Below are 15,112 nucleotides of genomic sequence, written 5' to 3' on the forward strand. Positions count from 1 at the left end.
CATTGGTTAATGGCTTTGTGATATTCCTTTAAAAAAGGTATTCCATAATTCTAATGTATTCGTGTTGCCTCTGGAATTCTCCTAATTAATTCTGATGATACAAGGAACTATATGGCATATAGTTCCTTATACCATCAGAATCCCCTTCTTCTGAAGTTAAAACCCTTTCCCTTTAACTTCTGTAACACCTTTCTTCATCTTCTAACTAATGACTTTCTGACAATGGTTTTGATAAGAAGCATAACCACTCCCACCCCTTCTATCTTACCCAAATACATTCCATAGTAAAAACTAATCATCAAGTTTTCATGTGGCACCACATTTCCCTTAGCAAAAATATATCCCATTATGTCAGCATTAGTTCTAACCAGGGGTTCAAATTCAGCTATTTTATTGACAACACTCCTGACATTACTGTAGACACAGTCAAGACTAAGTAATCTTCTATAGTTTACTTCCCCCGACACACCCATTGTAGTTATTTTCGTTCACATGCCAAGCTTTATTTCCCCCTCCCCCCCCACATGAAATATTGCAACCCTCAGAACACCTTATCAACATGGGCTGTTGCGGCAACAAACATTCTTGAGCCGGGTGAAAGCATTAATTTGACCCTCATCAGATGAGCATGAATCCAAATTACCATTCTTCCCACTAACTAGCAGTTTCCCTGAACCCTTAAGGGTACCTTCAATTAATGCGCTTTACCTGCCTTAAAATCTAACAATCTGTTGGTAATGTCAATTGTTGCTCCTGGCAAACACTGGTTCTGGATCACTTACATTTATTACAAAAAGTGTTTCCCAAATCCATTTTCCTTGACAATAGAGTTACCCGATAAAACAAAAACCCAATAAAACAAGATCACCTTTAACCAAAGCAGTCTGCACTTGAGTAGTCTTTTCTGGGACACAAATCAGGGGTGCATCATTTGGCAGATTATGAGATGCTCTTAGTCCCTGACAAGCTCCCAATTACTTTTTTTCCCTAGGGCAAGCACTTATTTCTTCAGCAACTCATTCTTCTTGTAACACACAAAGTTCTAATTTGCAACTGATACACTCCTTACATCAGGTGAAAATAAAAAAATAAAAACCTACATAACTGTAGTAATTTAGACTATATATTAACTATAGTTCAGTATATTATAGTAAAAAAAAAAAAAAAAAAAAAATTTCAAAAACTAACCTGCTATGAAGAGCTTCAGAAATACACAAGAAAACAAATGAAGAATCAAGAAATTCTTGATTCTTCATTTCTGTTTTCTTGTTCAGATTGCAATGGTGCATCCAACAGACAGTTAGAAAAAAAGAAAGAAATATGAATTATCTGGCAAATAAAGCTTGTCCTTTTTATGTAATACAGGTAGTTCCCAACTTTACAAGTTAATTTGTTCCTAGCGCGTGCTCGTACAGCAAGAATTTATTTCCCATAGACATTGAAAAAATATGTACAGAGTAATGAAAACATAACCAAGTTCTAATAACATCACTGACCACATGCAAGTTTTAATATTGCTCTTCAAGCTCTACTTTTGTGCATTTTGCAGTTAGATTTTCATGTGAAAAGTGGACTATTTTTGTCAACTGGAGCACAATTTCTGCAACCACCTTGCATGCCATGCCCTAAGGCCAGCTCTCTAGTGAAGTGCTGTTTGAAATAAGAGACCAATGCAATGCACTGAGAGAATGAAAAGCATGCCATACAAAAGTGCTACTTACAGAAAGTCTAATGAAAACCTTTACTTGTTCATCTGAAATAGTACAATACAGAGACAAGCCAATTTATGCAGGAGTGCAATTGTTTATAAATAGCATGAAATGAAAATTATACGTGGTCAATGCAGGTTAGTGGAAAAATTGAAATAGCTTCTTAAAACAACACTTATGAGCTTTTTTTTTTTTTTAACAATACTTCCCTGCATGATTAAAGAGGCCTGTGCGCTCTGGATTCATCATTATCTGGATTCACTAAATTACAGTTGCTCAGAGCGAAACGGATACATAAATACAGATTGTGACAGGTTTAATTATAATAATAGGAAATATACATATGTTATATTAGATTAGATACAAAACTTTCGGTTGTTTAGTTAACCAATGACTTTCCTCAAAACAGGCTCTTTAAAAAGAACTAAATTCGTTCAGTCACTCAACACGTAGACTACATGGACTTGTAACTGTTCCTAAAGAGCATGTGCCATCACTGAAGGAACAATAGCATCACCCAGATGTTAACTGAAAAATATAATGCAGGGAAGTATTATCTGGATTCACTAAATTACAGTTGCTCAGAGCAAAATGGATACAAAAATACAGATTTGTGACAGGTTTAATAATAATAGGAAATATACATACGTTATATTAGATTAGATAAAGCTTTCGGTTGTTTAGTTAACCTTCAGTTGAAATGAAATGACAGTTAGAATGGAGGTGTGTACTGCCAATCTTGTACGTGAAGTGCATGATTAATTGTTTGATGTTGAAGCCTGTGGCTGTGATGTATGTGGACGTGGCCAGCATTTGTCAATGGACAGGATCGTTGCTTCGGTGATAGGGTGGACTTGACAACCACTGTTCCTGTTCACTGAGGTATTGGAGCATTTGATGTTTAATGACTCCAACCAGGTGCGGCACAGATAATGGCGGGACTTATCCACAATCACGACATCGCGGTGTGGGTCAATGTCGTGGTGGGTTGTCCAAACGTGTTCGGCAATAGCTGAGTGCTCTACATCCGCTAAGCGGATTGCTCTTTTGTGTTTGGAAAGGCGTTTTTCGAGCTGTCTCCCAGTTTCCCCCAAAGTAGCAGCTAGCGCAGTCACGGCAAGAGATGCGGTAGACTAATCCACTCTGTAGTAGGGTGGGGACAGGTGTTTTTAACTTAGAGATGAGGGATCGTAATTTTCTGCCTGGGAGTTGTACGCACTTTATCCCATATCATTTTATGATTCTACAGACCTGTTGTGATAGGTTTGGGTAGTATGGGATAAAGGTGCTCGTGGCTGAGTCATCACCTTGGATGTTTCTGTCAGTCGCTACGTGGTCGCGTGTCTGTAGGTCACACCTGTCAAGGGTATTGATGGGATAGCCACACCTCGTAAGATCTGCCTTGACTTTAGCGATTTCGGCGCACCTCTCATTTACAGAGCTAGAGTGTGTCCAGGCGCAAGTTAGTAAGGTTCGTGCAGTGGCAAGAAGATGGCTATGTGCGTGTGCTGACCAGAAGCTGGTAAATTGGCCAGCACACATAGGTTTACGATGGACTGTTGTCTTCAAGCACATGCCCTCGCGCCGGACAAGGGTGTCTAAGTATAGTATTGTTTGACTCTAGCTTGATCGTGAATTTTATGAAAGGTGACAGAGCTGAGGTGGTCTAAGATTCGGTCACCTGAATTTCTGGGGATATCTACGAACACATTGTCCACATATCAACACCAAAAGGCAATGGGATCTGGTACATTTGTAAATACACGACCCTCTAATTCCTCCATCGCGATGTTTGCCGTGACCGAACCAACCAGGGAACCCATGGCTGTACCATGTACTTGCTGGTAAATGGAGTCGTTAAACATGATTGCACCGCCTGTTAAGCACAGTCTGAGAGTGGTGGAGATATCATCTGGTGTTAGACTGGTTCTGATGCCAAGGGTTTCGTCACTATCTAAGAGTTGTTTTGCACATGTGATGTCATGTTCTCCTGGGATGGAGGTAAAAAGTGAAACTACATCAAACGATGCCATAACTTGATCTTGTAAGATGGATATGATATGGATCCTTTCTATGAATTCACTACTGTTGGAGACTGTGTTGGTGGTCTTGCCTACTAGGGGAGAAAGGAGCCTCGAAACAAACTTAAATAATTCTTAACTCGGTGAGCCACAACAGGATACAATGGGTCTTAGTGGTGTGCCTTCTTTATGTACTTTCGGTAGTCCGTAGAATTGTGGGATCTGGCAGCCGGAGGCGATTACGTGTTAATTCTGTCATTCATTTCACTGAAGAAGGTTAACTAAACAATCTAAAGCTTTGTATCTAATCTAAAATAACGTATGCATATTTCCTATTATTATTAAACCTGTCGCAACCTGTATTTTTGTATCCGTTTCACTCTGAGCAACTGTAATTTAGTGAATCCAGAGCGCACAGGTCTCTTTAATCATGCAGGGAAATATTGTTTCGAGGATCTTTTTAATATTTTGAAAATAAAGTACAACATCCATTTTTCTTTCTAACTACATAGTTTCAGCTTCCATTCATTTTTGTTTAGGCTTGATGTCAAGATTCAATAGAAGATCCAGAAAGATTTGACTGTTAAATAGTTGCAAGTGCAGCTTGCTAAACAAGTAATGTGCCTTGATTAGTGCTATTTGTACTAAACAAGTCCATTATAAACAACTATGTAATGTCTACAATATATCAATTTGTAAACTATGTGAAACATTTGAACAGATACATGAATATATCCTAATTGACTTCATAGAAGCTAAGCAAAGATTGAAAATATCAATAGACAAACTTACCATGTGCAACATTATTTATACAGTCTAAGTACTGTCTTCCTTGTTCATCAAACATGTACTGTCCTTCTCCCCGAACTATTTTCAGTGGACTAGACTTAAAAAACAGTGCACACGATCCCCTGTTAACAAGAACAAAATATATTAGAATGTATTTTATGTGAATAATAATTTCATAGATGAACTAAGTAAAACACCTGTGACTAGTGAAAAAAAAAAAAACTTAAAAAAATTCCCCAAATAATTTTTTCCAGATTGCAATATATTCAGTTGAGAAATAAGATAAAGTTCAAAGTATACATCACTAGCCACAGTGATTTACTGTCCATAAAGCTAGTCCAAATTCAGAGCATCAGACAGGTATAGAGTTTATAATAATCTTAATTTTTTTTTTTATTCAAAAGCAGTTAAAAATGTGGAATAATTACTTCAATCCTTTGATGCAATGAATTGTAGTCATGCTTCATTTCAAGGAGAGAAATAAAAAAAGAACACCGGATGACCAGAGGGGAAGGAAAAACCAAATTAATCTAGTAATTACCTTCTGAAACTAAATTTTAAGGTAACCAAAAAGAACAAAAAAAAAAAAAGTTACTTAGGAGGTAAAGTCACTAAGCTGAAATCAAATACTTATCTTTAGCAACCATGAAATAGAAACTCATACCTTCCCCCTCTTGGTCGTACCATGCTGCTACAATTAAGATGCCTGTGTGACAATTAAAACAAAATCACACAGACTTCTGAAAAATTATTTACATCTGGTGCCGAGGTTCATCTTCATTCACAGAATCACCATTACACACAGTAGACATGGATGACAAAATGAATGTTCTTTCCCCTGCTAGAGAGATGAGTGGCTTCAACCCATTGAATTTTGGGCTGATACATTATAGTTAAAATGTTTATTTCACTAGTCATGCTATTTTCAGAAACAGCATGACTTTACACATTGTTCTATTACAGATTGATGAAAATTTTACAAAAATGGATCTTGTTCCTTCATGGATGATGTCTTGGAGCAATTTTTGTTGAGCATTCTTCTCACCTATAAAATAGCTGAAAAGTTTTCTTATATTAGTATCTGTTGCACTATGGCAGCCAACCGAAGGTGGCTAAAGAAATAAAGGTAAAATTTTATAAAATATTAAACTTCAGAAATTTTGCTAAACATTCACCACAAACAAAGATATCTAACTAATGAAATAAAATTTAGTTTAGACATATACAATTAACATTAATTCCAGCTGAAAAGCATAGGAACTTATTTAAAGTTACATAAAGACATTTATTGCCTTTTATATAGGCTGCAGCAGAGCAACTCAGAAACAGCAGTTTTAGCATTTAAAGACGACAAGTCAAGTTATGTATAAACAATACTAAATTTTTAGAAATCTTCAAGTACCGTGTTAATAGACTAGAAAAGAATAGCGAAAGCTTAAAAAGCGGTACTCACCTTGAAATTAATCCGCGATAGTTTACTTTAGGTAGCGTGGTTAATGTTTAAGTTGAATGGTTAAATTAAAAGGGAGGGAAGTAGGTAAACGTTGACTGAGTTAAATGGGCGCAAGGAAACAGATGTGTACACAACCAAGGATTTGGATGTGTACACTTGTTTCCTTGCGCCCATTTAACTCAGTCAACTTTTACCTACTTCCCTCCCTTTTAATTTTTCAATTTAACCATTCAACTTAAACATTAACCACGCTACCTAAGTAAACTATCGCAGATTAATTTCAAGGTGAGTACCGCTTTTTAAGCTTTCACTGTTCTTTTCTAGTTATGTATAAACTTAAAGATTCTGGAAGTTGGGTGACTTATAGTATATCAATCTCTCTTTTTGGTTCTCTTGCTGTTCAGGAATGTTTGGCATTAATTTCTGAAACATTTTACAATAACAATGTTAAAACTGCAAAAATTCAGAAAAAAAAATTAAATATTAGCAATTATAAATGCAATTTTTATCAACCTCTTTGTTTAATGCATAATAAACACTTAAAATTACAAAATATTTCACTGCTTTATCTCACTATTAATAAAAGTATATTTAATTCAAACAAAATAAATTATAGAATAAGACAAACTCAACTGAGAGAATCAACGAAAACAGAACAAGAATACCATGGGGAAAAGAATAACTGTACTTAACTGATATGTTTTTTCCTTTGCTACATAAGGAAAAAATTAGAAGAGCTGATAACACTGAATATCATTATGTACAAAGCCTAGCAAACTTCACTGTTCTGCTACTTAACGTAGAAATGAAAATTATGTGAACGTTATCTACTAGTTATTCAGAACATAAAATAAATAGAAAGTTCTGGCCAAAGAGATCAACTGCTAATAAGTTGCCATCCAATGGCAGTTATTTCATAAATCATAATGAAATAAACAGTGATTTGATACAATGAATGAAGAATCAAAATAATAGTACTAAAAATTCCACCCATGCAGAAGTACAATTCTGTAACTTCATAAAAAGGTGCTACAGACTGCCAAAGAAAGTTCTACATAGAATTGAACTGATCTTGTTGTATTTGCAGCTGTGGACAAATGAAATAAGACAATATATTAATGATTCAGTACGTACAAATTAATTGTATGTCACTATATGCATCAATATTTTTTTTCAGAAACTATACACTAACTGAAACAAATGAGGAAACATTTTTACATTAGGAATCTCGATCCATGGTTAATTTCCAACCAACCAAAGAGTACTGTCATGTTTGGAATAGCATTTTATACCCCCAGCTAACCACATTTTTTTAAACTATGTTGAGCAACAGTCCCGTTAATCAGTTATAAGAGTAGTAAAGACTTGTTTCTATTTCAGCCAAGGAGGTCCCTATTCGCATTACAGAAGCATACTATACTATTAAATGTTCAAGAGTAGATACACATTAATTAAAATAATATTCTTAAATTATCTTAAACAATAAGTATATTAATAAAATAATTGATAATAAATTAACATAAAACATTCTAAATTAATCTTATAATTATATCTTAAATTTCTCAAATTACAGACTAATATTAAAATTAGCCATATGGTGCAAGAAATAAGATAATAAAAAATGAAATAAAAAAGTAATAATAAAATAGAATATCAATGAGAAAGGTTGAACAAGAGAAGACAGAAATAAATTTAACATATAAAAAAACTAAAAACAATTCAGCTATCAGTTTAAAGCCAGTTTCACTACCATATAAAATACAGATAAATTGAAATTGTTGCTGATCTAGAGTTCAGCTTATAATAGCAGTCAAGAGTTAGTCTTATTAAGAGGCATGCATGCCATATCTATTAAATACCATGCACACAATATGAAAAATAAAATGACTTAATTTAATTGTATGCACTTATGTAGTAATAACAACTTTCATTTACTATACTAAATTACTTTAAAAATTAAGAAAAGAGATAGATATCTCCTTCAAATAAGTGACTCCAAAAGAGAACTATTAATAAATTAACATAAAACATTCTAAATTAATGTTATTATTACATCTTAAAAAATGTTCTCCAATTACAATGGAATTGTCTGCAAAATTTGCAGACTGAATACAGGCTACTGTGGCCATATCATAAGGGGTTCAAAACATGAAATACCTAAACTGACCTTAAAAAGGGGAAAATTCTCAACAAAAGACCCAGCAGAAAGAAAAAAGAAACCAGATGGATAATATTAAAGACTGAATGTGACTTTCCACAGATAATAATGAATTATCTTTATTCAATAGGAGTAGAGAAACTCCTACTGGTGTTTGATGGCCTTCCACCTCCAAGACGGAGATTACACACGAAAAAGAATATGGGAAAAAAAAAAAAAGCTTGCTTTCTTGCATCATTTACCACTGCTAATACATGCCTGTAATTATGAAAAATTTACAGATATCCAAAAATGTTACTAAAAACACACAATCACATAACATTTTTGTACAATTCAGATGAATGAATTCTGGAATGCTTAATGAGTGCTGTGATTTAATTTGACTATTCTCCATATCAACTACTATCCAGAAAAAAAAAAATAAGCTTCCTTATCACATTGGCTAGATCTACTTTAAGACTGAGGTATATAAGGTTCAATTTCTGGATTAAATTAGAACCAATATAGAACTAATTTAAGATCTATGAAAGTGAGGTATACAACATCTTTGAAGAGGACAAGTAAAACAAATAAGAAACCTATATTCTTATTGGTTGGAGAAACAAAACAAAAAAAAAAAAAAAAAAAAAATTATATATATATCTCTTAGGGAGTAAAACAGTGGGATCGCATTAGTACCAGAAATGAGAGAAGCAAATGAATGCTGCTCTTAGTTCCAAGCCCTCCAATACAGATGTTACTAGGAATCAGGTCCATCTTTCTGTCCTACTACATAATGTGCCCAAAAGACATTTCCATCCCTGCAGCTCACTTTCAGGAAGCTTATGTGGATCAATGGATTAAATTAATTGCTTAGAAGTAATGAGTTGGGTGAAGTTCAAAGCAGAACCAAATAGTCACCTTTTGGCAATGGACCGGAGGTAGTCCTCCCTCAGTAGACAAAGTTTCATTCTCATGCAACATTTAGCTATTCTAATATTAAAATGAAAAAGCCTTTTGATGTTCTATTCATCAAGGCTTCCAAATGTGTTTCAATTGGCAGATCCAAATCAGGATAGTGATATCATAAGAACTAAACTGTCTAAAATGGCACTTAATTCCTAATAACAATGGATGTAATAAAAATTACATCCATTGTTATTTGCAGAGTTGACACACCTTATTCTCAATACTGATTTGAACTCCCATGAACATTGCTGGAAAAAACACCAAAATAAAAGTAATACAATGAAAATTGTTATTGATCATTTCTGTTAATATTAAAGTTTAATTCATAGCTGAATTCTTCTACATATGGACCAAGGGTCAAAAAGAAATTTTGCAAATGGAATGAGTGTTCATATAAGGACATATGTTCATGTGTATGATGGACCAGAATAGCATTAATTTTTTTCCAGTCCATTCAAGCCAATATATATATATTTTTTATTTTAATTATTTAAAACCTAGGTCACAAGTATCCTAGCGTGGATAATAGTCCTCCAATTTTTCACTTATTAGAATTGCCATTTAATAGAATTAAAATTCAATTCACAATAACCAGCACTTACAAATTGGAGCAGTATGGCATTAAGGGCAAGTTGCTACAATGGCTAAAAGGATGGTTGAGTGGAAAAAGACAGTACTAATCAATGAATTGCTCTTGTAGACTAATATTATTAGTGGAGATCCCCACAGGGTTCAGTGTCGAGTCCATTGTTTTGTATATTTATCAATGATATTAATGTCCAATGCTTAACGTAAAGGTTGGCAGGGTTGTTAATGTCAGTATGCTACTACAACAGCATCTAGGAAAGTTGAGCAGAGAGGCTGAGAAGTTGCAACTGAAGTTTAACATTGACAAATGCAAAGTACTGCATATGGGTAGCAGTAACTCAAGAGAAATGTACCAACTGTATGACACTATACTCAAGGTGATGGAGAATGAAAGATACCTGGGAGTAAATGTGCTGTCAGATATGAAATTTTCAAAGCAGTGCAGACAGGCTACCAGAACAGATCATTGGTCTTAACAATAATATACAGGAATTTTGCTAGCAGGGATAAGGTGATTATCCCTTTGTATATGGCAATGGTGAGGCCACACTTTGAGTACTGCATACAGGTCTGGAGGACTCATTTTAGGAAGGATGTAGAATTTCTAGAATGAGTGGAGAGAAGTGCAACAAGATTGGTGAAGGGAACAGAGAGGTGCTCTTACCAAGAAAGGTTTAAGTCCTGAAAATTTCAGCAGCTGCTGACTAGGCACCTGCAAGGTGATCTGATTCAGGTGTAAAAGGCCTTGGTTTGAGCACGTTCAGTGCTGATGGGATTCTTCCTCTTTCTCAGATTACGAACACAACAGGGCATAAATTCAAATAAAAGAAAGACAGTTGTAGAATAGATATGCAGAAATTTGCCTTTAGTCAGTGGGTAGTTGATTGCCGAAACAAGCTTCCATCCATTATTGTAGAAGTTGATGGCTTAAATAAATTCAAGGAATAGCTGGATAGACTTTTGGAGCAAGTGGATGGGAACTTTTTTTTTTTTTTAACCCTTCTTGGCTGATGCTGTTTAAGCTTGCTTTCTTGCATCATGTCTCTACTAATGATTCATAAGACCCCCCCCCCCAATTCACACAAAGTGACAAAAAAGCAGCACATACAATATTAAAGACTTAAGATACAAATAAGAACCACTAATTTCAAATTACTGGCTAGCAATAAATATTTTTCTGCAGGACCTGTCAGTATGTCAAACTGAAGCAATAGTGCAAAATTTTACAAATACAGAAATAGAATACAATCCTAAAGGTGAAATAAAGTGCCTGGCTACTTGAATACTTACAGATGAGAAACAAATAATACTGCATTCATATATGTTATTTTAAAAAAAAAAAAAAAAAATTATATATATCTCTCTCACTGATAAGGTGAAATTCTCTGAAAAACATTTACTTATCCTAAACATCTGTCTCACAGGTAGTATCTCCCTATAAGTATTTGAAACCTAAATTTTAGTTATTTGAATAATGTATGTGGGAAGGATTTATCCTGGTGGGCATATTAATCAACATCCACCCCCACCCCCTCATGGCTGGCTTGGATTCAAGTATCGCAAAACCCACATCATTGCTCATTTTTTGCAAAATACCGAAGGCTGTCTGTATTTGCCTTTAATTATTTATTTTATCACACAAACTGAATGCTAGTGATTTAATACAAAATGTATTAAAAATAATTTTGTAATAATTATAAAATGAATTTGTAATAACTGAAAGCAAAGTGGAGGAGAAATTGAACATAAGGAAGGTACCTGGGGTGGAGGGGTTCAATCCAGTTATATTAAAGGAAGTAAGCAAACCCTTAGCCATAATTATGAAAGCTTCCTTAGACTCAGGGGAGGTCCACATGGACTGGATATGTTATCAAAGGGTGATAAGTAATTATAGACCAGTTAGTCTAACTTCTATTCCATGAAAATAATGGAATCACTGGTTAAGGAAGCAATGCTGGATCATCTAGACAAGACTGCAGTTACAGTTCAGGCACAGCAGAGGGTTTGTTAAGGGTAAGTCTTGTCTAACAAATTTGATTGGATACTATGCGGTCAAAGAAAATGGATGCAAAAAATAATTTTAATATAATACAGTTGAATTTTAGGAAAGCTTTTGATACTGTGGCACATGGACTACTACACAAATTGGAGCAGAATGGCATTAAGGGCAAGTTGCTACAATGGATAAGAGGCTGGTTCAGTGGGAGAAGTCTGAGTGGTTATCAATGGACACTACTCTTCATGGACTAATGTTATTAGTGGAGTCCCCCAGGGTCCGGTGTTGTTTTTGATATTTATCAATGATACTGATAAGTTTTTAAAGGGTTACTGTGTTAAGTTTATAGACTATACGAAGGTTGGTAATGACAGTAATGATAATACGCTATTGCAACAGCATCTGGAAGTTGAGCAGATGGTTTGAGAGGTGGCAGCTGAAATTTAACATTGACAAATGTAAAGTACTGCATATGGGTAGCAGTAACCCCAGAGTAACATATCAGCTGGGTGGTGGTACTACACTCAGGGTAGTGGAGAATGAAAAGGACCTGGGGGATAATTGTGCAGTCAGATATGAAGAAGTTTTCTGAGCAATGCAGACAGGCTGCAAGAGTAGCTCGTGGTGTCTTGTCAATGATATACAAGAATTTTGCTAGCAGGGTTAAGGAGGTGATTGTCCCCTTGTATAAGGGAATGGTCAGGCTAAACCTTGAATACCATATACAGGCCAAAGAAGGCAACAAGATTGGAACAAAGGGTTGCTGTTACCAAAAAAGGATTAAGTTCTGCAAAATGCAGCTTCTAGAGCCTAAGCACCTTAAATGAGGTGTACAAGGCCTTTAATGTTTTGAACAAGCTGAATGGTGATGGATTCTTCCTCTTGCTCAGATTACTCACCCGAGAGGATAAATTCAAATTGAGGAAAGACAATTGTAGAATAGATGTGCGGAAATGTCTTTAGCCAGCACATGGTTGATAGTTGGAACTTTCATCTGTTATAGCAAAGGTCAACAACTTAAGTTCCAAGGCAGAACTAGACAAACATTTGGAATTAATGGATGATGAAATGGGAAGGTTTTTTTTTCCGGCTGATGCTACATACGTTTGCTTTCTTGTATCATATGCCTCTACTAATGCTAATGAAAAAGTGCTCTATCTACTTAAGTACGTCATAGCCAAATCAAATCAACTACCAAATAATTAAAAATTAATGGGGGGGGGAGTTAAAGAATTTTGTGGCTATAAGTTATAGGCCCTTAACAAAATCACCAATGCCTTATTAATGATATGTATTTTAAGAAATATAAAACAAGACTAAATTATAAATATTATTGGCACATCAAAATTAGCAAGTTAGAAATCTATAACATTATAATTGTGTTAATTTATAAACTTTGTTCTTATTAAAAATTCATCTTCCGTGCCTTTCTTTGCAAAATCACTAATTAGTTCTAATAAGTTTGGCGGCTTATTTTGTGTTCAAGGCTAGAATAGCGTGTCGTTTAATCTGGTTTGCCCTATAGAATTTCTTTTATAGTCTAATATAATATTTTGAAATTTACTAAATGACTTTCAAAAAAATAAATAAAATAAACAACACACTACAGGAAAATTAACAAACAACGTATGGTGGCTCTCTACTATTCTATAATTACAGATATTTCATACGGTTATGTACAAGTTAGTGCAATATCATCATTTCTGTACGTTGTCAACTACAGTACTTAACTAGGTTACGAATTGGCATCATTTAAGTATATCTCATATTGTCTAAATTATCTTATTTCATACAGTTATAATAAAAAAATAAAAATAAAAATACCCTTGAGCCCTCGTCTTTATGGGCCGCGTTGCTGCAGTTCTATCCTATCTCAGCTCGATACCGACGCAGTCACTATAACTTCATAATAGCAACTCATATAAAACAAACATCTGTAAATTTAAATAAAATAAAAACATAAATAAACTTCTGCTAGATTGTAGGGTAAATGATCTTGTTGCCTTGCATACTAAATTTCTACGAACGCCTGCTTCGTGCACCAAATGAATCTGCAAAGAATAATTTACACTATAAATATAAAACTGGAATAAATAAATAATTAAATACACTTCTTAATTCCACCTATATTAATGCCGGTGCACACACATACTGAAATAAATATAAGAAACTTATAACACTAACACTTTTTTTTTAAATCTAAAAGGTGAACTTACCCGATCAACGTTCTACGCATACGGATAGTGTCCTCTTTCGCTAGCTTCTCAAGTGGACCCATTGAGCTGCACATGGTTTACGCTAACGGTATAAACGAATTGTTCTCCGCAAAGTAACTAAGTGACTCTACCGCACTCTAGCCAAGCTGCAAGCAAATGTCACCTGACCAGTACAGATATCCTAGGCCCGCAACGTCTATTTATACGCTGCATGCAGCATCAGCCTTGAGCAAACGCAGGGTGCACGCGGTTTTTATCAACCAATTAGAGCGCAGTATATTATAGTTTATCACTTGCGACATGTATACCATCCTGATATACTGTATATATATATTTTTTTTTTTAATCCTCCGAAAGACTAAAAGAGCGTTTACTTATTTTGGCAATCGGATTATTAAAAACACAAAATATCGATAATTCCAGAAATTGCTTTTAAAACGTTTCTTTCAAGGAAATGAAAATCGCATATCGCCTTTGCAAGTACTGTAACTAGATATCTTTAGTGTTCGAGATAAATAAAAAAATATAATAATAAATTAAATTAAATATAAAAAATACACAAAAATATAATAATAATTACATGTAACTTCAAATACCAAAATCATGAAGTCAGAGAGTTCCTTGACCAATAATACTAACGGGAAGAAACCACCCCACGCACCTGATACCAGTAGCCGTCGCAGGACGGGGATGAAAAACTATTAGGAGAATTAAGAGATGATTAGCATTAGCATTAGTTGAGGCATACGATGCAAGAAAGCAAGCTTGAACAGCATCAACAAAATAAATACCTTCCCATTTCAGCCATCCGGTCACTCCAAATGTTTGTCTAGTTCAGACTTATATTTATTTAAGCTATTAACTTCCAAAACAAGAAATGGAAGTCTGTTTCAGCAATCAACTACCCACTGGCTAAAAGCAAACTTCCGCACATCTATTCTACAACTGTCTTTCCTCAATTTGAATCTATGCCCCTTCAGGTTCTTAATCTGAGCAAGCGGAAGTATCCCGTCAACATTGAGCCTGCTCAAACCATTCAAGGCTTTATACACCTCAATCAGATCACCTGGCAGGTGCCTAGTCTCCAGATGCTGTAACTTTCAGAACTTAAGCCTTTCATCGTAAGTGCACCCCTTTGTTCCTCTCACCAATCTTGTTGCCCTACTCTGTACTGGTTACAGCAACTCGATATACAGGGCTGATTTTGGTGTTCTTAGGCCCTAGGCAATTTTAT

The 15,112-nt window shown here is 34.9% G+C and overlaps 1 protein-coding gene across 2 annotated transcripts in view; it reads right to left on the bottom strand.

The window, feature by feature from the left end:
- The window catches only part of LOC150088139 (5-phosphohydroxy-L-lysine phospho-lyase), a 51,459-nt gene extending 37,406 nt beyond the window's left edge, over window positions 1-14,053 (bottom strand). The window contains exons 1-3 of one of the 2 annotated variants that reach the window (XM_090370586.1): window positions 13,879-13,988; window positions 5,184-5,575; window positions 4,523-4,641 (exon numbers count right to left, since the gene is read on the bottom strand). In XM_090370586.1, coding sequence (XP_090226712.1) covers window positions 4,523-4,641; window positions 5,184-5,206 — 142 coding nt within the window. In that variant the 5' untranslated portion in view covers window positions 5,207-5,575; window positions 13,879-13,988. Of the gene's footprint in view, window positions 1-4,522; window positions 4,642-5,183; window positions 5,576-13,878 lie in introns of both variants that reach the window. The other variant, XM_090370585.1, reaches the window with a different exon arrangement.
- Between the last annotated feature and the right edge of the window lie 1,059 nt (window positions 14,054-15,112).

This window comes from Mastigoproctus giganteus, chromosome 3, assembly GCF_048544385.1.
Source record: "Mastigoproctus giganteus isolate SK-2022 chromosome 3, ASM4854438v1, whole genome shotgun sequence".
In the NCBI taxonomy this organism is placed as follows: Eukaryota; Metazoa; Arthropoda; class Arachnida; order Uropygi; family Thelyphonidae; genus Mastigoproctus; species Mastigoproctus giganteus.